A 23,874-nucleotide genomic window follows, 5' to 3' on the forward strand; every position below is an offset into this window, starting at 1 on the left:
CGGAATTAGTGAAAGCCAGGGAAAGTGAGGTGGGCCTGAGTAAGATGGGGCAGAACAGAGGGTGTGTTCCAGATAGAACTCACCAGGAGCCCAGGATGCTCAGGGCAGGTGCACTGCCATAGTTAGGCCTGAACTCCTGGCTTCTAGAACCTGAACCACATAGTACATGGAAGTGCTGTATGTGTTAAATGAAAAGGTCTCCAAGGAAATGGTTAGAGGCATAGTTAGGCCTGAACTCCTGGCTTCTAGAACCTGAACCACATAGTACCTGGAAGTGCTGTATGTGTTAAATGAAAAGGTCTCCAAGGAAATGGTTAGAGGTCAGAGTAAAGCCAACAGGGTAGACCTTATGTCAACTTGGGGCAAAAAAGAAAAGAATAGTGTGCACACATGCATGTACACAGACATATTTTATTCACCTGTTTAAATAAACTCTGGAAGAATAGACATGAAACAATAAAGTAACCAACAATTTTTATGCATGTATGTTGGAACACGGTAAGTCTATAATGTTTCCTTTCTATTGTGGAACCACACAAAATTATTTAAAAATTATGTTATAAATTGAACAATAAGAAAAAGATAAAGTTTTTTATATAAATGAGTATCTCTGTAAGATCACAGCCAGCCTGGTCTACACAGCAAATTCCAGGCAAGCTGGGGCTATGGGAATCCCTGTCTCAAAAAGACAAAAAAAAGAGGAAAAAAAAAAAAAAGAAAGAAAAACCGACTAACCAAACAAAAATAAACTATCAGACTAAAGCAGGTGGGACAAATCAAGTTGTTCTTATTCAGAGTTACAGGGTTTTGACTCAGGATGAAAACTGAAATAAAATCAGACCAAGGAAGGAAACTTCTCCTTTTTTTTAGCAATCCAGTGAGAGGGCTCTGAAAGGTCAGTTCCCCGGATGGGCAGGAGTGGACATAGCAGGTGATGACGTGGGCACAGCACCCTAAATTACCTCCTAAATTAAAGGACAAAATCCAGCCGAACCACCTCTCCCAGTGGGCACACAGTACAAAGCATCAGAGCGTCTGAGAAACCGACTAATGTGTGAAGCTCTGCTCCCCTCCCCCTCCCTCCTTCCTCCTTTCTTTATTGCAGAATCCTGAGATTACTGTAAACCAAAGAAATATACTTAATGCTTAATATCTTACTACGTCTTCTAAAATAGTCTTTAAAAAACACAACATAAGCCGGGCGTCGTAGCACACGCCTTTAAATCCCAGCACTCCGGAGGCAGAGGCAGGTGGATCTCTGTGAGTTGAAGGCCACCCTGGTCTACATAGTGAGTTCCAGGACAGCTGGGGCTACAGAGAGACCCTGTCTCAAAAAGACCAAAAAAAAAAAAAACCACACACACACACACGCACACACACACAACATCACAACATAGCCAGGCTTGGTGGTTTACACCTGTAATCTCAATGTTCAGGAAATTGAGGCAGGAGGATGGCCTTGTCTGAGGCCAGCCTGGCCTGCAGTTTGAGACTGTCTTAAAAACAAAAACAAAAACCAGCCAGGTATGACAGAAATAGGAGGATCAGGAGTTCAAGGTAAACCTTGGCTACATAGCAAGTTTGAGACCCTGTCTCAAAGTACCACAAATCCTGCCTTTTATTGAAAAGCCAGGTTCCTGTTAATCAAAGATACGTAATAACATAGGTAGAGGTAGAGTGGATATCATTTGACTAATGGCTTTCCACAGTGTCAGGATAGATGTTTATGCTTTGAGCTGCTGCCTCCAAAAGGGAATGTTGCAGGACAAAGCCAGCGATTCAGTGACAGGAGCTGGAGCTTGGCCTCCTGGCAGCACACTGCTAGGTGTTCTCATGTACGGAGGGAGGAACAGATCCCTTGCTGTGGACCTCACAAGGCCAGTACTGTAGCACAGACGCATTGTATGTCTTCATTAGTCAGTGCTTGTATTTCATGGCTCAGGAGTTACAGGAAAAGCTGTGGCACAAGTTGTTACCTGGACTTTGCTTGCTCAGCATTGCTGATGAAATAATAAAGTCATTTTAGGTTCCTCAGTCGGCCTGTTAAGAAGAATTAATATTTTTGGGGTCATTATAGAACACACAGGTTGATTTTTTTTTTTTTTTTTTTAAGATCCTGTACAATTTCCTCCACATATAGACAAATCTGTTTTAGGGGCTTTGGTGTTCTTAGTGGATTGGGTTAGGAATACTTCAAATAGGTATGGATGGGTGTTTCTCTGTGTATTAGTCACTTTCTGGTTGCTGTGATAGAAACACCATCACCAAGGAAACTTATAAAAGGAAGAGTTTATTTAGCTTATGGTTCCAAAGGGGCAAGAGTCCATCATGGTGGGGAGGCATGGTGGCAGAGGTGACTGGAGGAGGAATAGAAGCTAAGCTCTCACATCTTCAACCAGGCACAGAGGGTAAGAGAGTGACTCAAGATCCAGCAAGGTTTAAGAACTCTCTAAGCCCACCCCCAGTGGCGTGCTTCCTCCAGCATAGCCACACCTTCTAAGACCTCTCAAAACAGCGCCACCAACTGGGGACAAAATGTCCAAATACTTGGATCCTATAGGGGAACATTCTTATTCAAACCAGCACGGTCTGTTTGCGTATTCTTTGAGAAATCTTTCAGCCATTCACATCTTTGAGGCTATGCTTTCTGCAACGGGAGCAGCGACTTTGTTGGTCAGCTGGGATGTATTTTGCCATCGTCCATAGGCCGTATAGGTGGCAGAGCCAAGAAAGCAGAGAGAAAGGTATTGAAACTGCCAGGCTTCAGTTTCCCATCTGAGCCCAAGCCTGGAGCATGGTGTAGAGCAAGAGAGGCTATGGCAGATGGTTAGAGTGTGGTGGAGAGCAGGATGGGAAATGCAGGGACCCTGCCGTTGGCCTGGCTTTCCAAGGTGGGAAGAGGCCTGCACATCATTTGCACTGCTGTCGCTGTCTTCCTTCTGCCTTGGCAAATTTCCTGGCAGCTTCCTTTTGGGTATGAAGTATCTTTTTTTCTTAGCTCTTAAAAGTTTTTTGATTTATTTATATTTATTTTACATGTATAAATGTTTTGCCTGCATGTATGTAAGTGTACCTATGTGTGCAGTGCTCACAGAGGCCAGAAGATGGCATTGATCCCCCAGAACTGGAATTAAGATGATTGTTAGCAGCCCTGTGGGTGCTGGGAATTGAACCCAGGTTCTCTGCAAGAGCAGCTGGTGCTCTTACCAGGTGGGCCATCTCTGCAGCCCCCTCAGTAGTTTTCTAAACAGCATGGTATCATTGCTCCTTTTTCTCATATATTAAAGTGTAGGTTCTTATTTATTGATTGATTTTGAATAGCTTTTATTTATTCTTTGACAATTTCATACATGTATACAATGTCTCTTGATCATATGCACCCCACCTCCCCCCTTTCACATCTTCCAATACTTCCCTCCTACCTCCATACCTGCATGTCTTCTCTCACTCTCTTCTGGTTAGTGCTGAGTGCTGGAATATCGACTGATCTTATGCAGGTCTTGTTAAATAACCATAGCTGTAGTGATTTCATGAGAGCCATGTCCATGTCATGTCCAGAAGACAAGACTTCACAGCATCCTCTCCATCCTGCCTCTTAATTCCTTTCACCTCCTCTTCCATGATGTTCTTGAGCCCATTGCTTATTCACTTTTAATTTTTAGTGTGTTCAGGGACATATAAAAACACTAAGAATATATCTCAGTTCCATTTGGAACTTTAGTTCACATCACAGATCAGTTGCTGTCACTACCTTGCAAATCTTTCTGGAAGTGAGAATCTGAGTTACATCTGAAACCCATGAAATTCTTCCATGCTTCTCCCTAGGTTAGCATGGAGATTGGTGTAGCTGTTCTCTGTGCTTATTGTGGACACTGCTAAGAAGTCTCATCTTCCTCCTGAGCCCAGGCACAGCCTTAGACTGTTTCCCAAGACACTGGCTCAAATAGCCAGGCTTTATCCATCAGAACTGACTCAAAGGACAAAATCTGATTGCATCTTGAACTGGATGTTAGCCTTGTTGACAATGGCTTGGCTTTTGTGCCTAATCTTTGCATGTACTCACACGTACTCACTTTCTCTACTGATAAAATGAACTTAAGCAGCTAAAGAACAAAGTTTTACAAATGGTTTTGTTTAAGCAAAAATCTTACTCAAGTCAAGTGTACCTAGTTTCCAGAAGTGGTAGGTTATGTAGGCTTTGCTTTTTGAGTGTGTGACACTTTTTGTACCAGGAGCCTATATTGCTGTGGTTTTGCATTGTCCACCAGCACCTATAGAACTGGAAACGTCATTGAAAACAGAAGGAAAGGTGGTCCATTGTGGTGCATGCCTTTAATCCCAGGCATCTAGAGACAAGTGAATATCTGTAGTTCAAGGCCAGCTTGGTCTACATAGCAAGTCCCAGACCTGCCATGGCTACATAGTGAGAGGAGAATTGATATGGGTAAGCTTAGTAAGCTCAAAGGTCACATATATTCTGCCCAAAGTAAGTAGTTCATTTTTTTGTTTGTTTGTTGGGTCTCCCTATACCTCCAGCTGGCCTAGAACTCACTGTGTAGTTATGACCTCAATCTCATAGAGATACCCCTACCTCCCATAGTGGGCTTAAAGGCATGGGCCACCATGCCAGGCTCCATTTGTTGTTTTTAACACTGCTGTTGGAGATAAGGGAAGGGGGAGGGTTGCCCTCGTAGGCATTGTTCACTTTAGCGGCTATGTTGAAGCTTCTTTGCAGAGGATGCAAACTGGACCTTGTGGCTTCCTTCCCTTCCCATATCTCTTTACCATTTCTTTCTTGCTTGCTTTTTTTTTTTTTTTTTTTTTTTTTTTAGAACTTTAATCCTCAATCGTTAATCAAGTAGGGATAAATCCCCACTTTCAAAAAAATCTGCAGTTTGTGGGGGAAAAGGGAACAGATAAAAAAGGGAATACTTTATTTTGCCCCTCCCCCGCAGAGATTTTCCAGCTTGTTTTAGCTTGACTAAACTGTTCAGAATGTGCGATTTAAAGGCAGGCCTCGTTATACAAAGAAACTGCTGGCATTCTTTACTAATGAAGAACCATGGCAGACAGGCCCAATCTTCTGAGTCTCAAACATGGTCCAATAAAGCATATTCTGATTGTAGTAGCAACTGACCAGTCAAGCCAGAGTTGCACTGACAAAACCTTGCCCTGTTGGCTTTTTGTTTCCATTTCCTTCCCTGAGATAAGGGCAAGTGTGGGCCAAGCTCAGGGTAAATGAAACGAGTAAGCTATGGAGCGGAACGTGCACCTACTAGCTGGATAACGGTGCACTTAGCATTTTGGACTTGGCACATAGCTAAGGACTTGATGAGAAGTAGCTTTTCTTCTTTTCTTTCTTTTTTCTTTCTAATGCTGTCTTTGTAGCGGGAGGAGCAGGCTCTGTTATGTGGTAGGACTGGTTGGGCCATATTTATCCTGCAGCTGTGTTTTTAAGTGGCTGCTGCTTGCTCAGTTGTAGCCAAAGATCTATTCCTGTGCTGAAGCAAGAATCCATCAGGGTGCTTGTGTGGACTTTCTCCAGAGGAAACCAAATGCTTAGGGAAGGGAGAAGGAAGAAATTCCATGAGAAGTACTTGTCTCTTTTTGTATACTTATTAATGGAATAAAATTTTGCGTTCAGCATACAGAGAGCCTTGGGCTTAGAGTATGCAAAGACAGGTCTATCATTTATTGACTGTGTGACCAATGGTTAGTCATGTGTTATCTTCTGGGAATAATAAGACCTGGCCTTTCCTTCTCACACAGATGTTGTGGGAAGCAGATTGCATGATCTGTTCAGAGCCACCCCCCGTAAATATTCGGCAGTACTTTATTTTGGTTTGCATTCATCACTGGCACACCCAAATGAACCATCCTTAGTATAGTGGCCCAGGCTGTCAGGATTGTTCACTTAACACAAAAGAGACAGTTAGGGCGCTCAGGGAGGTGATGCTGATAACTTTTCACTCCCAGATTGTGTGTGTGTGTGTGTGTGTGTGTGTGTGTGTGTGATAATTAAAGGTATTTACTGAGAACATACGTAAAAATTTAGAGAACTCAGTCATTGGAAGAAAACTAATAAAAATTGGGAGGGGGCAGTGAGATGGCTCAGTGGGTAAAGGGAGCCAACTCTGTGAGTTGTCCTCTGACTTTCACATGTACATGGTGATGTATGCCACCCCCCTTCCTAAAATAAATGTAACCAAAACTTTTGGAAGGGGCTAGGAATGGTTCAGTGGGTAAAAGTATTTGTTCTGTAAGCCTCAGGATCTGAGTTTGAATTCCAAGCACCCACATAAAAACCTGGGCTACGCATACCTGTAACCCCAGCATCAGGGAGTAGAGACAGATGGATCCCAAGAGATCATTGGCTAGCCAGCCTAACTGAAAGGGCCCGTTTCTGGTTCAGTGAGAGAGCCCGTCTCAAGGCAATAGATGGAGAGCATTAGTGGTCCTGCCCTGGCATCCACAGGCAAGTATAAGGGCCTATGCAATGCATAGTCTTGTGCAGTTTCGTGAAAGAGAAATACAGACATTAAATAAGAACATTAAAAATACTCAATTTAGCCGACTTTGGTGATGCACATGCCTTTAATCTCAGCACTTGGGAGGCAGAGGCAAGTGGAGCTCTGTGAGATAGAGGCCAGCCTGGTCTACATAGTTAGTTCGAGGCCAGCTGTGGCTACAGGGAGACCCTGTTTCAAAAAGACCAAAATAAATAAATTAATTAAAATAAAATAAAAATACTCAACTTGTTAGTCAACAGGGAAATGCAAATTAAGATTACAAGGTTCCACTTCCTGCTTGGTAGAGTGGCCTGTGACAGTTCTAAGTGGGTGAGAATGTGGAACACTGCCGATGAGAGCTGCCAAATTGTGTAGCTACTTTGGAAAACAATTTGGCAGTTTCTTGCAAAGTTAAAGATAAGCTCGATAAAAGAATCAGCAATATCATGTTCTAGGTGTTTACAAGATAAATAAAAAGTACCCACAGACTTTCCCTTTACTCTTAAGATTCAGTGCAGTTTTATTTATAATAACAAATTGTGTGGAAACAACCTAAGAAAAGGTCCATTGACTGGTGACTCAACAAATTGCTATATCCATAAGACGGAATGCTATTGTAATTGGCAATACAAATGAGTGGATTATAATATACATAGAGCATGGGTGAATCAAAATGTTATGCCAAGGAAAAGAAGCAAGACATAAAAGAATACACACTAAACTATATGACCTTTACCTTACGTTGTTGAACAGCAAAGCTGTTCTTAGCCTAAGTACTTCTGAGAATGCCAGGGATTAGAAATAAGGGAAAGGATTAATTGAAATGGGCAGAAGTTTGGGAGTTGGGTGTAGAATTGCCTTTATCCTGCTTATAATAGTGATTACATGCTATATATTTTTCAATTATTGTTCCTTTGAAATTAGTGAATTTTGTTTTGTTATGTATTATAATCTCATCGAAAAAAGAATCATGAACAACATGAGTGATACAATCTAGTACTTGCTGTGTCAGGAGTATGATTAAATAAAAGGGTGGGTCTTCCCCATGTTCGCTCACAATCTGCATAGTATGGAAAGACAGAGAAGAGGGCAATAGAGAGCTGTACTGAGGCACAATCTGAGTGCTTGTCCAGGGGCAGCCTCACAAAGGAGCCTTGAGCTTAGTTTGATTGGCAAACAGGGTCAATGTTGAGGGAAAGGGCATTCCAGGCCAAGGCATGTAAAGGTGAAACTTCTTATCATGTTTTGTAAACAGCAAGAAAGCCTGGTATTATGGTATTCTGGGAACTGGGCAGGTGAAGCTGGACAGGTTGGCAGGGAGATAAAAGGTGAGGTTGTTTTTCACTTTTGCTCTAGGCTCACATTGCAAAAGAAGGTACTTGAGGGAGAAGCCCTCCATCTCTGATGAAAGGACAGAAAATCCCTACATTCTTTTTTTGGGCGGGGAGTGGGGGTCCTTTCTTTTTGATTTAAAACAAGTGAGTAAATGAACACAATAGAATCACAACTTGCATTTAGAATACACTGTTTTGAATGATTTCCCCCAGACTCCAGCTATGTTTGTGTAATTTAAGTCTGTACTTGAGCTTCCACACTCCACAGGGAGCATCAAGAAAGTCTTGACACGAGCATATCAGCAGCCACCAGGGAGAACCAGAGTTTAGCTAGTATGACTTGTACCTTCAAAGAAATACCAGTGTCTTTATACCAATAACATTATAAAATCTCCTCTGTATTATAGTTTGGAAAAGGACTGACCTGAAAATGGGTTCAAATACATATATTTGAAAAATGTTTTAAATGTATTTTTATGACTTGAGGATTTCCTACATACATACAATGTATTTTTGGTTCTGGGCTTGTTTTTTTTTTTTTGCCTTTTTGTCTTTTTTGAGACAGGATCTCCCTGTATCCCCAGCCCGCTTGGAACTTGCTATGTAGAGCAAGCTGGCCTTGAACTTACAGAGAGATCACCTGCCTCTGCCTCCCCAGTGCTGGGATTAAAGGTGTGCCCTACTACGCCAGCTGTACAATATATTTCTATCATAGTCACTCTTACTCCTGTTCCTAACTCCTCCCAACTTCATATCCTGTTTAAAAAAAAAAAACAAAAAACCTCTCCAAGTCTGATTTGTGCTGCCCACATGCCCATCGGGGTGGGACCATCCACTGGAGGGAGGGCCATCTACCAGGGGCCACACCCTTAAAGAAAACTTGCTCTCCCTTCCCCCAGTATTTGAAAATCTTGAACATAATTCTTGGTCCTTGGAGCCATGCAGTAAGGGAGAAGGGCAAGGGAAGGAAGGGAGTCAGGGCAGAGCTTTGGTGAACAGTGGTACACAGAAGGACTTCAGTTAATGAATGAGAGCTGTTTGGAGGGCCTGCTCTAAACCCAGTGCTTCCTGTCTATTACAGGCGATGGAGTTTGAGGGCTGGGCGGACACCCTATTTCTTCTGCAGTTCACCCTCTCCTGTGTGATGGGGTAAGTAATGCCTTCTTAGCGAATCATTTCCTAGAGAGGCTGGGTACAGAAGTTTTAGAGTCCTTCTCCCTCGTTTCTGAAGGATGGAGAAGAGAGATTGGTATTGTCCATTACCATACTGTGTGATAACCACATTATATTTTGATCCGTGTTATTTTGTTTTGCCTCAACATTTAACATTATTGTACCTCACCTATAAGAAGAGTGCAGGCTTAGAGTAATTGTCAGTGGATAATAATCAGTTAGTGAATGGCAGTGGCAGAGTTTCAATTTGGGGCCGCTGACTTTTCTATGAGTGGAGGAGAGCCTGTAGAAGGATAGGGGGTCCCTTCAAATGCCTCTCTGTTTCTCATATGCCTCACTTTCCGTAGCGAGGCAGGTTGGTTGCTGCTGTCTCTGGATGTGGAATACAGCAAGAGGGTGCTTCAGAATACAAACCACACACTGCATGGTGCTGGGTCTGCCCAGAAGCCTCAGTGTAAATCATGGAATTCCAAATGCCGTGTAGCTGTCAAGTCGGCCTGTGTCTACTCCTGCAGTAGTTCTAATTTGGTTTTCTTTCATTATTGAGAAGCTCTCTTGCCTTCATCCTGACGATAGGAAGAAGATACATAATCTTAATGGGAAGCACAGCTGAGCCAGGGTCTGTGAGCTTTTTCTCTGGCTTGCTTGAGTTATGTGCTGGTCTCTAGAGAGTCCTGATGATTATGAATGATACTGTCATGGTTTGGTGAGGTGGCAGGGGAAATAGACATCTGTTTCTCTTTAGTAAAATTAGAATAAACCTATGAAGAGACAAGAAAGCTCATGTTGCTCGGGGACTAGAATGTGCCAACATGGCCAGCACTGCTTGGTTGCCTTGAGAAGAGATTGCCATAAAGTAAGCTCTGCCTTATAACACACCTTTTCCTTTTTTGTCTAGGTTTATCTTGATGTATGCCACGGTGCTCTGCACGCAGTATAATTCTGCGCTCACAACGACAATAGTTGGCTGCATTAAGGTGAGATAAAATGACGATATTATCCCTTTTGTTATTGGCGTCTGCCTTATTTGAATATTACTCCTCTAAATTAAGAATGTGGTGGTGGGCTGCGGAGATGGCTTCGGGTGTAACAGCACTCACTCCTCTTGCAGAACATCCAGGCCCAGTTTCCAGCACCCACATGGTGGCTCATCAGCCACCTGTAACTCCAGTTCCAAAGAATCTGATGTCAGTTTCTGGTCTCTGTGGGCACCAGGCAAGCACTTGGTAGACATACATCAACGCAGGCAAAAGACCCAAAACACTCATAAAAAATAAAAATGATTAAGAATCCAGCAGCCAGTGAGATGTCTCAGTAGGTAAAGATGCTTGCTGCCAAGCCTGATGACCTGAGTTGGATTTCCAGAACCCGTATGGTAGAAGGAGAGAACCAACTCCTGCAAGTTACCCCCTTACTTCCACATGCACACTGTAGAATGGGTGCCTCCCCTCAATAAATAAGTGAAAATGCAAACAAAAAATTTGTAATTAAGAATCTAGCCATGGAGCCAGGGAGATGACTCAGCAGGGGCAGCAATCCTGATGACCTGAGTTTTAGTTCTGGAACCCATGAAAAGGTGGAAGGAGAGAACCAGCTACAAAATTGTCCTCTGAGTATATGTGTTCTCCCCTCCTCCATTATACACACAATACATGAAATTTTTAAGATATTTATTACTTTTATGTGTATGAATGTTTTGCATGCATGTAAGTACATCCATGTCATGTAATGCCCTCAGAGGTCAGAAGAGAGCATTTGATATCCTGAAACTGGAGTTACAGATGTTTGTTAGTCACCATGTGGGTGCTGGGAACTGAACCCGGGTTCTCTGTAAGAGCAGCCAGTGCTCTTAACTGCTGAGCCACCTCTCCAGCCTCTGAAATAAATTTAAATTATTTATTTAATAACCACATACTTAGAAGAAGCATTTCAACAGCATTGACATATTCAGTAACAATTTCCTGAGTTAAGATGCAGCTCTCAAAATTGGCTGTAAATTTTAGGTTTACAGTTGAATTATTACAGTTATATAATATTGTACTCAGTATAAACCCAATAAGACTTAAAATTAAATGAGGTTTTGCCGGGTGTGGTGGCGCATGCCTTTAATCCCAGCACTGGGGAGGCAGAGGCAGGCGGGGCTCTGTGAGTTCAAGGCCAGCCTGGTCTCCATAGTGAGTTCCAGGACAGCTGCGGCTATAGGGAGACCCTGTCTCAAAGAGACAAAAAAAGAAAGGTGGAGAGGCTGGAAAGACGGTTTGGAGGGTAAAGGTGGTAGAAGGAAAGAACTGTCTCCTCCCAGTTACCCTCTAACCTCCCACATGTGCACTATGGTATAAAATTATTTTTTTATCATTATTTTAAAAATTTTTTAATAACTACATTATTAGAAGAAGCATTTCACTACAGCTTTAACATATTCAGTAACACACTCCAGAGCAAGAGTACATCTCTTTCACAAGTGGGTGCAAGTTTCCAAGTTCACAGTTGAATTAATACAGTTGTACAATATTGAACTCAGTAAAAACCCTGTAAGACATAAAATTGAATGAGTTTTTAACCTTTATAAAAGATCTCCATTTCATTTTAGAATGAAATAAACTTTTAAAGAATCTGGCTGTGGCCTTCAGTCTCATAGCCTTACTACCTCATGTGTGATCTTACTTGCTTAACAAATTATGCTGAGGGTTTCTAGACCAATTTTTAAGAACCCCAGAAGAGCAGAGCCTCTCCTTGAGGTAACAGCTCTGAGAATGTGGGGAAAGTTGAACATAGGAGTTACAGTAGAGGAGGAAAGAGAAGTCAGCTGGTTTCTGACAGGGTAGACAGATACCTCCATGGTGATAGGCCCTTTCCTTCAAGCCCCAGTGAAAACCATCATGCTCTCTGAGTTCTGGCTGCTCTGTGGTGCGGGGGAATACCTGCCAGAAGTGGATCAGGGGGTGTTCTTTTTCATGAGCCAACCTTAAATGACCTTCATTTAAAAAACTGTGTTTGGCATTTCCAGTGACGTCATTTCCTCCTGATCCATTTTATTTAAGGAAGACTCATCTTCAGGCAGAAAAGCCAGGTTAACTTGAATATTGAGCTAAAGTTTGTTGAAGCCAGAGGCCTCTTTAATTGAACTTACTGATTTTAGTGCCTTAAGTTTAAGAATGGCCTAGTATGCCTGAATTCCTTGTGAATTAGCAAAGTGGGTTTGCTTTCTGAAAAAGGGAAGACCAAGAGAGGTGGGTCCGTGGTCACTTTAGCAAAGGGAGCCCGACGGCTGTCCAACACCCTGCCAGCGGTCAGCAGTGAACCGCACTTGCAAAGGTAAAGGGCTTCGCTGTCCTAGTTCACCTTCTGTCGCTGTGACAAAACACTGACCAAAAGCAACTTCAGGGAGGAAAGGGTTTATTTGGCTTACAGGTTACAGTCCATCGATCATGGGACAAGGCAGGAGCTGATCAGAAACCATGGACACACACTGCTTACGGTTCCCTCTGGCCTCCTCAGCTGCCTTTCTTATGTGGCCTAGGCCCAGCAGCCCAGGGATGGCACTACTCATAATGGCCTAGGCCCTCCTACATCAATTATCAATCCAGAAAATGCTTCACAGACATGCCCATAGGCTAATCTTCCAAAAGAGGAAGTCCTTTAGTTGAGGTTCTCCCTCCCAGGTCAATGTGCCAAGTTGACAGAAACTAACCAGCCAGAATGCTGTCTTTTAGTTTTCTCTCTGTACCCCACTGGTGTGGTGCACACTGATGATACTAGAAACTATATTGGGTTAAAACTCCAGAAAATCTATAGCTCAACATCATGAAATTGGGGTTTGACATAAATAGAATTCTAAATGAAACTGTCACAAGTGAATTTTTTAATTCTCTCAGAAAGCTAGTGTAAAAAGCAGTCTGCACTCAGGGAGTTGCGATGTCTGAGACAGTTTTAGCCCCCTAAATTAGCTCTCAGCTGTTTGGTTTTGTAAAATGAGTATTTCAAAAGTAAAGTGGATGGCAGCAAGAATGTAAGAGATGGAGAGTTGGTGCCATTATTTTCAGATAAGGAGACGGATGGGCAGGAAGCTACAGTTTATTTAATTTTTATTTGATTTGCTTAGAATTTCTTGGTACACTTGAACATGGTCGGTGTAGAACACCAACACCGTCAGATCTTATGGCTGTCTGTGTAATCAGAGTAGAACACCAATGCCCTTGATCTCATGGCCGTCTGTGATCAGTGTAGAGTACCAGTGCCATCTGATCTCATGGCTGTCTATGTATTCAGTGTAGAACACCAACGCCCTTGATCTCATGGCCGTCCGTGATCAGTGTAGAGTACCAACGCCATCTGATCTCATGGCTGTCTGTGTAATCAGTGTAGAACACCAATGCCCTTGATCTCATGGCCGTCCGTGATCAGTGTAGAGTACCAACACCATCTGATCTCATGGCTGTCTGTGTAATCAGTGTAGAACACCAATGCCCTTGATCTCATGGCCGTCCGTGATCAGTGTAGAGTACCAGCGACATCTGATCTCATGGCCATCCGTGATCAGTGTAGAACACCAATGCCCTTGATCTCATGGCCATCTGTGATCAGTGTAGAACACCAACGCCATCTGATCTCATGGTCGTCCAAGCTTCCCTTTTGCTGTGCCCTCCTTCTGTGGCAGTTCGTGAACTCCATGACTTTCTTGGTGCAAAGTGGTAGATTTTATTGCAAACTGCAGAAGGAGAGAAAGAAATGATTGTTGAATTAGTTCACTGTTGCCTTTGCTCCTGGCTGCTGCAAGGTCTTGCTGTTGAAGGATGGGAGTCCACCAGTGCCCTAGCTGATCAATCTCAAGGGCCACAGTAGAGTTTCTTTCATTACTGCTGGTCACAGCCCTCTCAGCTCAACCATTGTTTTCCCAAGGGGCTTTCAGCCCCACAACCTTTGGATCAGATTGCTGTTTCCCTCAATGTGGCAGGAAAACCATTTTGAATAGCTAGTAAACATGGAAATTCATTGGTCTGCCCTGGGTATGCCAGATCACAATCTGTAGAGCAGAACCTGGAACTCTGCAAGTGGAGTCTCAGGAACACTAAAGTTAGAGCATTACAGTCTTAGCTTTGGACTGACAAGATGTTCTTCTGTGCTTTCTAATGAGTACTGTTTGGGGAGGTTGCTTAAGATCCCCTAATATATACCTCTATTTCCCCCCACTTCTGATTTTAAGCAGCGAGGGTTGGGTTCTCTGCCCCCCACCCCCATTCCTTGTATAACTTATGCAAATTAATCCACTTTGTTCAAAGAGAACCCAGTCACATACATTCCCAGGACACCTGCCACCCTTGTGTGCTGTGATACTTCTTTTTACCGCTCAAATAATAAGAAAATCTGCTCTTAACTTGCTGTCACCATCCTGAGGCATAGAAAAAGCTGATTAATTTTGAATTCCCTCCCAAAGTGCATTTCATTATAAAAATAATTTTGTAGTCTTATCTGGTGTGTTTCATCCTTTGTCTTTCCTGATGCTAAGGATCAGATTCAGAGCTCTGCACACACCAGGCAGGTCTTCTCCCTCTGCACTGCACTCCAGCCCCAGCCTTTAAAGAACTCATAGCACTTTATCTCATGGGTTTTTCTAGAAGAGTACAGATTTAAGAATATCACTGTATGTGTCAGTTGTACCAACCAAGTAAGGCAGTAACTTAGAAATGTGAAAGGAAGGAGATTGGGAGGGATGGCAGTTTTAGTTTTAGAAAGTTGGTTTCTGCTTTATAATTTGAGGATGATTAAAAGGGAGCTAGAGCTAGAATATTTGTACTTTAGAAGTGATTTAAAAAACTGTGTGTGTGCACATGTGTGTGTGCGCACACATTCGTGCACACATAGATGTGTGCATGTCAGAGGACACCTTGTAGGAAGTCAGTTCTTTCCTTCCACCATGTGAGTTCTGAGTACTGAATGCAGATCATAAGACTTGGAGGCAAACACCTTTGTCTGCTGAGCCATCTCTGGCCCATTGGAAATGGTTCTAAGTATAATTATTTGAAATGACTTCTGTATTTTAAGGTATCAAGGAGGAGTTCCCTAAAAACAGTCTTTAGATTGGCAAAATCCCCATTTCCCTTTTCATTTTTTTAAAAAAGGGGAAGATGCTTGCATGTGAGCAGCTGTCTTTGCTCTCCCCTCACAAGTCTACGGTTATCCCAGTGGAAGGAAGGAAAGCATCATGCCAGCCATGCCACAAGGCGGAACAGGCGTGATAACCTTGTAGTGCTCTTCCTATAGGCAAAAGCATTTATTGTTGAGAGAAATAAGTAGGAAAAGGCTAATGCTGTTGAGTCCTTGCATACTCTTGATCATAGTACACACAGTCACTAGATAGACCTTTGTTGCTACTGTGTGCACATTCATTTTTATATTTTAATCACAGTATGGTTATATTTATATGTGCAGTTTAAAACCCCAGTTAAGTGTTTATAACAGCATATTTTCCTTTTTAGAATATATTAATAACTTATATTGGAATGGTCTTCGGTGGAGATTATATTTTCACATGGACAAATTTCATTGGCTTAAACATCAGGTAAGTAAAACGATTAAATTAAATGTGACTACATTGGCAAGTATGTTATATATTCAAGTAGTGTCATAGTATATGATTGGGCTGTTCATCCAATGGTAAATCTGTTCACTTTTAAACTTATGGAATGCTATGATGTACTAGAGGTATTTTAATATCTCTAGATAATGCTTTTTAACATCCCAGCACCCACATGGCAGCTAACAGCTATCCGTAACTCCAGTTCCAGGGAATCTGACAGCCTTTTCTGACCTCCGTGGGCATCGCACGACATTGCCTACATGTAGGCAATACACACGTACACATAAAATAAAAATAATAAATAAAATATTAAAGAAAAAAAGAAAGAAGAAGCCAGGTGTGGTGGTGCACACCTTTAATCCTGGCACTTGGGAGGCAGAAGCAGATGGATCTCTGTGAGATCAAGACTAGCTTGATCTACATGAAGAGTTCCAGACCAGCTGGGGCAATAAGGGGGGAGAGAGAGAGAGAGAGAGAGAGAGAGAGAGAGAGAGAGAGAGAGAGAATATGGTTTCATAATTCCAAAAATTTGGACATTCTTCTGAAAGTTGAACTCTCCTTAGCTTTCGAAAAAGTCACTTGCTTATTATATATGTATTTTTTTTGTATTTTATGTGTATGAGTGTTTTGCCTGCATGTGTGTAGGTGTACCATGTATGTGCAGTGCCCAAGGATGCTAGAAGAGGGCATCAGATCCCCTGGAACTGGAGTTGCAGACAGTTGTTAACCACCACGTGGGTGCTGGGAATCGAACCTGGGTCCTCTGCAGGAGCAGCCAGTGCTCTTAACCACTGAGCCATCTCTCCAGCCCCACCACTGTTGTTTTGCCTCTTAGAGAAAGAATCCTTTGCTTTGGGGGGAGGGGCATGGAGTCACAGGAGGATTGGTGTAGGTAGGACATGATACCTGGAGGTCACTTGTGGAGGAAGATTGTCCTGTGTCAGACTTTGGCGTTGCACTGGGCACTGGCTTTTGTGTGACTTTAAGCAAATCGTTGATGCTTTCTGAATTTCCATTTTCTTATGTGTTGGGGCTAAAAATAACTTACTCTTGAGGGTTAGAGTGAAATAACCAAAAGGGATTCGAATCCAAGTATTCTGACGCCTTTGCAAATGTTAATTCCAGTGCAACTTTGTCAGGAAAATCTATTACCTTGTTTTTTTCATGCTTTTTCTTTAAAAATGAAAGTTAAGTCTTTGTTGTTTATAGCTGTTTTGGTTTTCTTTCACTAATCAGTGTGCAGAACCAGAAGTTGTAGATATTACTTTTTTAATGCAAAAACCAAATTACAGGAGCTATTAAGTAGATTCCACTTGTTTGAAAATGCTTTTAATTAATCCTCAACAGACTGTGTGTGATTTGAAGGAAATTGGTAGCCAGACTATTCTTGAAGAATCTATGGTTGAGACTGAACAAATCTGACTCCCCTCTACCCTGCTAGTTTCTTTGTTGTAGTAATAAATTTGAGAGCCAGGTGTGATGACTTAGATCTGTAATCTCAGCACTTGAGTGGAGTAAAGGCAGGAGGAACAGAAGTTCAAGGACATCCTCAGCTATACAGCAAGTTTCAGGCCAACCTCGGCCACATGAGACCCTGTCTCACAAACAGAGAAAAGTTTAAATGTTCCCTTCTCTGTTACGGTTCAAGTGCAAGAAGCATGCCTGTACTTAGTAGCTTTTCAGACACCTCTCAACACTGATTCTGCGATTTAAGGAGGTGTGGATGTTTTCATTAGTGCTCAGTTGAGAGCCTGCCTCCAATTTCCCTAGATTCTTTTTTTTCCAGTGACTAATTCCTCAAGTGTTCAGCCAAACCATTTAAACAAAGGAAAGAAAAAAGCCACAGGGAGTGTGGGGAATGACCAGTGACCACAGAACTTGTTCTGGCCCATGGCTCAGGCTCAAAGGAGACTGCCTTTTCTGGTGCTGATGCCCTTAGGCTCACAGTACCCAAGCTAGAGTTCCTAGGCTCTTTGGAGCTTCTCTTTTTCTCCCATTAAAATTTATTTTCTGGGATTGGAGAGATGGTTCAGATGGCTCACCTCCCGCTCTTGTAGAGAATCCATGTCAGGTGGCTCACAACCACCTCTAATTCTAGTTTGAGTAGATGTGATGCCGTCTTCTGGCCTTGGCAAGCACATGTGGCATACGTAATACACACACATAAATAAATAAATAAATAAATACAAAGAAAACCGTCTAGAAATTTTTAAAAAATTATGTGATTAAATAATTAAATAGAATAAAATTTACTCTTTTCAATATATAATACTGCCAGTTTTGACAAATGAGCACATCTGATCTTCACTGCCGCCATTATAATTGTGATATAAAACAATGCCCTTACCCTTTTTGTTTTTCATCTCTTCCATTTCTCTCAGACCCTGATAGAGATGTTTCTGTCCACATAGCTTCCGGAATGTTAATGAATGATGTGTGGTGTGTTCACTTTTGAGTCTGCCTCTTTCACCTATGCCGCATTTGTTTCCCATCTCTTCTTTTTCATACCTTTTTATTGCTGAGTATTATTCTATTGGTGGCTATTGTATACTTTTGCCATTTGAATGTTTTGGGTCATTTCTAGTTTAAGGCTATTATATGTTATCTGCTATAAATATTTGTTTAGACGTTTGTGTATAAACATAGGTTTTTCGTTTCATTTGGCATAAATATTTAGGAATAGATTCCTGGGTTGTATGGGAGGCATGTTTAACTTAATAAGATATTGTGGCTCAGTGCTAGAGTATGTGCCTAGCATAGGGGAGGCCCTGGTTTTGATCTTCTGAAAGAAAAAAGAAAAGAAAAGAAAACAAATTGCCAAGCTGTTATTTTTTCCCAAGTGTCAGAACTGTTTGCACAGCCACCAACAGTGTCTGTGTTGCTCCACATCCTGGCCTTGGTGGGTGCCAGAGTTTGGTCTTGTTTTGATTTTAGCCATTCTGCTAGATTTGTACTGCTGTCTCGCTGTGACGTGACTTGTTCTTTCAGGATTAATGATGTTGAACATCTTTTCCTGTGCTTATGGCCATCAGTATGTTTCCTTAGTGAAATGCCTGGTCCAAATATTTTGCCTGTTTTAAATATCGAGTTGTTTTTTTCTTATTAAGCCCTTGGAGTTCTGAAAAATAGAAAGCAGTCCAGTCTCTTGAAGATGCATAGTTTGAGGCTTGTCTTTTCTTTTCTTTTGGTTATTTTTTTTGCAAACAGGGTGTCCCTATAGCTCCAGCTGACCTGGAACTCACTATGTAGACCAGGATGGCTCCGAACTCACAAAGATCCACCTGCCTCTGCCTCTGCCTCTCAAGTGCTGGGATTAAAGGCCTGTGCCACCACACCTGGCGTTTGTCTTTTCATTAGTAAATAGTCTCTTAAAGAACAAGATTTTTGATAAAGTACAGGTTAAATGGTTTTTCTTTTGTGGGTAGTGTTTTTGGTGTATCTGAGAAATCCGCCTAACCTAAGCCAGTACTTTTAACCACTGAGCTTTTTCTCCAGCTCGCTAGAAAAGTTTTCTCTTGTGCTTTCTTCTGGTTGTTTTTGGTTTAGGTTTTATAATTGTTTAAAAACCCCATTTTGAATTGATTTTTATCTGTGGTGTAAAGTCTAGATTAAGGTGCTTTTTAGTGTTGTTGTGTTGACACATTTGAGTCTTTCCATACTGTTTACTAAAAGCACCATCTTCTGTCACTTGCCTACTTCTTTGTAACACTAAATGTAGGGTTTTTTTTCCCTTATATTCAGCTTTGTATGTGAGAGACTGTGGTTTAGAGAGGTTAATCTGAATGTACTCTGAAGATAGATATTGCGCCTGTTTCTCTAGGCAAGGCATTCCACTCTAGCACAGAGTGTTCCTTCATTGAGAAGGGTCTAGAGTAAGTCATTGTCATATAGCAAGTAAGCGTGACTGAAGGACTGCAACATAGCGGGCTGGACCCAGAGTCCAAGTTACTCAGTATATGAGTAAGTATAGTGTGGCCTTGTACATCATCTGTGCATTCATCGTCACTTTGAGATCATCAGCTTTTGAGGGTGGAGAAGACTTAGTTATGTCAGTATATGCAGTATCTAACCCATAAGAGGCATTGAGAAGTAGTACTAATGAAAACACTATCCAGTGTCTTTTATGCTTGTTGTTTAATTGTGCAAGGCACTGTTCCATACACTTTGCCCTTAATCTTTCCAATGGTTCTTTGATATAAGTACTATGAATATCTCATTTCACAGAGAGGCTGAGAAGCTTGTCCTTTGTTGTCCAGCTTCTAAGTGATTGGTTTGCAATTCATCTTCCAAGTCTGTATTGCTAACCTCAGGGCTGTTTAGTGAATGGTGAACAGATGAATAAATTAATTTATTTCCATAATCCCTTCATAGTATATCACCATACTGATTCTGTAAACCAGGTACATTTTGGGTAATAAAAGCCATTTTACTATAACCTATATGGGTTATAGTTTCTGGGGTGGGATGTGGTACAGCTCTGAGTCTATGTGTAGAAGTACTTCCCGGGACTCTGGTCTAGCTACTCCTATCTGGCACCTAAATCCACTGTCTTCTCATTTGCCTGCTTCCTTCAAAGTGTGTCTGGAATTTTTCTTTTAGTTCCAGGCTGCTTCTCTTTTTGAATAATTCCCTTCTTAGAGATTCTTTGGTCCAGTCTTCTGAAGTAAGGCCCAAAGCTTCCCTTTACTTGCTGGCTCCCACTGGGAGAAAGAGAGAAGGGCGTGTTTTACATTCTACTACCAGCTGCGGGAGCAACATCTGCCAGGATATTTAGTTTTATAACTGTTTTCTCACTAGAATAGCTTCTACTTTTGAAGATTTATTCATTTTTCTTTTAAGTATGTGTTTTGCCTTCATGTAAAAAAGTGCACCACATGTATACAATACCCACAGAAGCCAGAAGGCATGTTTGATCCCCGGGGGTTCCAGACCATGTGGGTGCTAAGACCCAAACCCAGGTCCTCTGCAAGAGCAGCCAGTGTTCCTCACCACTGAGCCGCCTTTCCAGCCCCAGCTTGTACGTTTGAGTAAGTTGTAGGGCAGGGCATCCAGCTGGCTTTGTGATGGTATCTCAGTGGTACCAGAGAGCTGAACTGATACATGTAGCGAAATGTGTTCTGATGCTGCTGCTGCCACTTGCAACTGATAATTCGCTCTTCGTGACCTCAGTGTCTCATCTCTGCAATGTGGGACTTTGCCTCAAGTTGTCTGTCCTGGTCCTGCCTCTCGGTTGCTGAGTCAGCCCCGAATATCTGATGGGAAGTGTGTCAGGTGGTCAGGAGGCCTGAGGTCATTTCGTAGGAGACTTGGGAATTGGAAGGAACTTATTCCAGGTCTGGAAAACAAATAAAATCTATCCTCCTTCGGAGTTCTTATATTTGTGCTTGTTTTTAAGGAATGAGAAAGACAAAAGAATGCAGATACAGGAGAGGAAGGGGTGGACGTACTTTGGTCTTCAGTATCAAAGATAATTAAGCCAAACAAACCAAACACTCCTTCTAATGTGTAGGAAACTCCCTCTCCCTAGATACCAACTATCAACAGTAGGAATAGGTGGATAACAAGAATTCAGGCTTGACCTTTTTTCTTTTCTGTCAAAACCTTTGTATGACCATGGGACCTCATCAGAATTCTGATTTTGAAGCGAATATTTGTCTGACATATTACTTAAAAAAGCAAGTGATTTCTTTGCCAAGGGCCGTGAGTACCACAGACATCTCAACAGGATTTGGAAATCTTTTAGTCTTTTCTAAAGTTATTCCTGGGCAAACTCCAAAAACTCCCAGGCAGATGGAGTGGTTCATACCCTGGCCAGACTTCTGTGACTAATACACCTCTATTTTTAAGCATGTGCAAAGACCAACACTTATTTTAGTATAGAGCGGACAGAAGCAGATACCCGGGAAGGCAGCAGTTGGGGGAGGGGTCGGTTTTGTTGAGTACCTGGCATGTGACGGCCCCTTTTACTATTCCATCCAGTAACTTATCCCCATTTTGCATGAAAGTGAAATTGAAATGGAGAGGTGAAATGACCACCCCAGGATGGCAGTAATTAAGCAGGGCTGAGATTCTAGCCCTGAGCGGACTCTGAGTCTGCCCCAGCCGAGGTCCTCCTTGCTGGCAGTCCATGTAGCCCTAGGAGGAGTGTGCGACACCCTCCGCTTTGTGCGTTCTGGTTTCCTTGCTGCCTTCTGCCTTGCTGCTGGTTTGTCTTTGTTCTTCTAGTGCCCTTGGCATGTGAGGTAGGATCAGCTGTTGAACCCATTGGATCTGTAGATTAAAGTGAGTGCTTGGTGTGTGCATGGCTAAACCAGAGAGGAATTTCCTTTTCAGGAGTTTGTAATCTAGCCAGGAAGGTTCACTTATTGATTTAAAAAAAAACAAAACCCAAAAAACAGAGCAGTGGGTGCCTATCATTTATGACATATGCATTAGCTAGTGCTGATAGAGCCTCTATAAAGTGAATCCGAATCCTTGTCCTCATGAAATTTTCTTTCTTGTAGGGGAAAAAGAAAATGAATGGAGATAAATAAATGATGTGCTTGATCTGTTGGCTGGTGATAAATAGTAAGGCAGGAAAAGCAGGCCAGGGAGAATTGTGGGAGGAGGAACACATTTTATGTACAGACCTAAAGGATTTAAGGGAATGAGTCATGCTGACTTCTGGAGGGAAGAGCAGTGAAAAGCCTTGAAGTGTAAATGTGCCTGCGGTGTTCCCAGCACAAGGAGGCTAGTAAGAAAGGAGTGAGTGGTGAAAAGATGATCATTTGGTCAGTTAAAGGAGGCGATTAGGGAGGACTTTTTGGTCATTACAAAATGAGTTTTCAGAGTGGGAAGATGGAGGCGTTTGAGCATGCTGACATGACGTGGCTTGGTTTAACAGGATCGGTTTGGCCGCGGTGCTGAGCTTAGCCTGAAGGATGGGAGAGAACTTGGAGAGCTTATGTTCCTGGCAGTGGCTTTCATGTAGACATTGTACTGCATTTAGGAGAGCATTAAGCACTTAGGTGGTACTCACAGCAATGACCAGGCACTTTTTATAAGTTTTCTGTAAAGAGTTTGCAGAGTGGTTGGCTTAAGCAGGGCAGAACAGCTATCCAGATGGTCCCAGCAATTCAGGTGCTGATCCCAGGAAACAGACTCTGCCAAGATTTGCTTGGGAAGCCTCACAGAAGTGATATTTGATTCGCCTTAGCATTTTGACTTTTACCCCTACTAGATGACTGCTGCCTGCTACTTAACTTTTTGAGATGATTTATTGCCCTGTTAAGCCATAGCTTAAGTATATAATTTAATATGTGGTTGTATCAAACCTATTTCGTTATATAATTATATAGTTTAATTAGCTTAATTCTTAGTTCTGAAGGCGTGGCACCATAATCTCTACTTCACAGATGCAGGGGCTAAAGTAACTTACTCTTTATCATAGCACTTTATAGTTGGTGACATTCCCATTCTGATGCTTTGTACTCAGTCCGGCACCAACTCCTGTAGACAGCAGCAGTGCTGCATTGCAGGTCTGGCTGGTGACAGGGAAGATGGGAAAGGCTCCATGGGAGTTGAGAGCCTGACTGACTCGAGAAACCCAATGTCAGTCATCTGGGAAGAATTATGTTTGCTTAGAAGTAGCAGAAATCATGTCTTGGTTCATGGGTTTTGAGAAAGATTGGCAGATTTTGCTTATAGAAGGCAGAGCCACCTGCCTAGGCTCATACACAGACATGTCAGGGCAAGAGGCGATGGAGGCAGCCTGGGCCATAATCCTTTTCCCTGACCACGGGGTTGCTGTACTGGACGCATTTTGTAGATTAGGTATCTAATTGTTGGAGGACAGTGAACATGTCCATGACTGTAGGTCTAGGATGTCACTTTGCTTTTGCTTTTTCACCTCAGGGTCTAATGTAACCCAGATGGGCCTCTAGCTGGCTGACACTGAGAGGAGCTGAGGGTCCTGATCCTCCACTTTCTACCTTTGGAGTGGCTGGGATTATAGACCTGTGTGCCTGGGAGTTAAATCCAGGGTCTCTGGGTGTGCTAGGCTAGCTGAGTTACATTTCCAGCAGACTGTAGATCTAGGAGAGCTAGGTTGTGTGGTCAGAATGTATGAGAGCGGATAACTAGTTTCATCAGATTTCAGTAGATTCAGAAGCAGAAGTTGAGGGGACAGTTTTTAGTCAAACTGCAGCCTTCTAACTAGGCCCTGCCTGTGGGGAACCCAAGCAGCTTCTACTGCTGCTGCTGCTCCTGCCTCTGCTGTGACTGTTCCTCCTCCTCCTCCTCC

The 23,874-nt window shown here is 42.5% G+C and overlaps 1 protein-coding gene across 2 annotated transcripts in view; it reads left to right on the plus strand.

The window, feature by feature from the left end:
• Nucleotides 1-23,874, plus strand: part of Slc35d1 (solute carrier family 35 member D1) — a 43,133-nt gene that overhangs the window by 12,918 nt on the left and 6,341 nt on the right. For both annotated transcript variants that reach the window (XM_008831026.2, XM_029562492.1), the window contains exons 9-11: nt 8,925-8,992; nt 9,915-9,993; nt 15,493-15,575. In XM_008831026.2, the coding sequence (XP_008829248.1) occupies nt 8,925-8,992; nt 9,915-9,993; nt 15,493-15,575 (230 nt within the window). The remainder of the gene's footprint in view (nt 1-8,924; nt 8,993-9,914; nt 9,994-15,492; nt 15,576-23,874) is intronic.

The sequence above is a fragment of the Nannospalax galili genome, unplaced genomic scaffold (genome assembly GCF_000622305.1).
Source record: "Nannospalax galili isolate Female #2095 unplaced genomic scaffold, S.galili_v1.0 scaffold553, whole genome shotgun sequence".
Lineage (NCBI taxonomy): Eukaryota > Metazoa > Chordata > Mammalia > Rodentia > Spalacidae > Nannospalax > Nannospalax galili.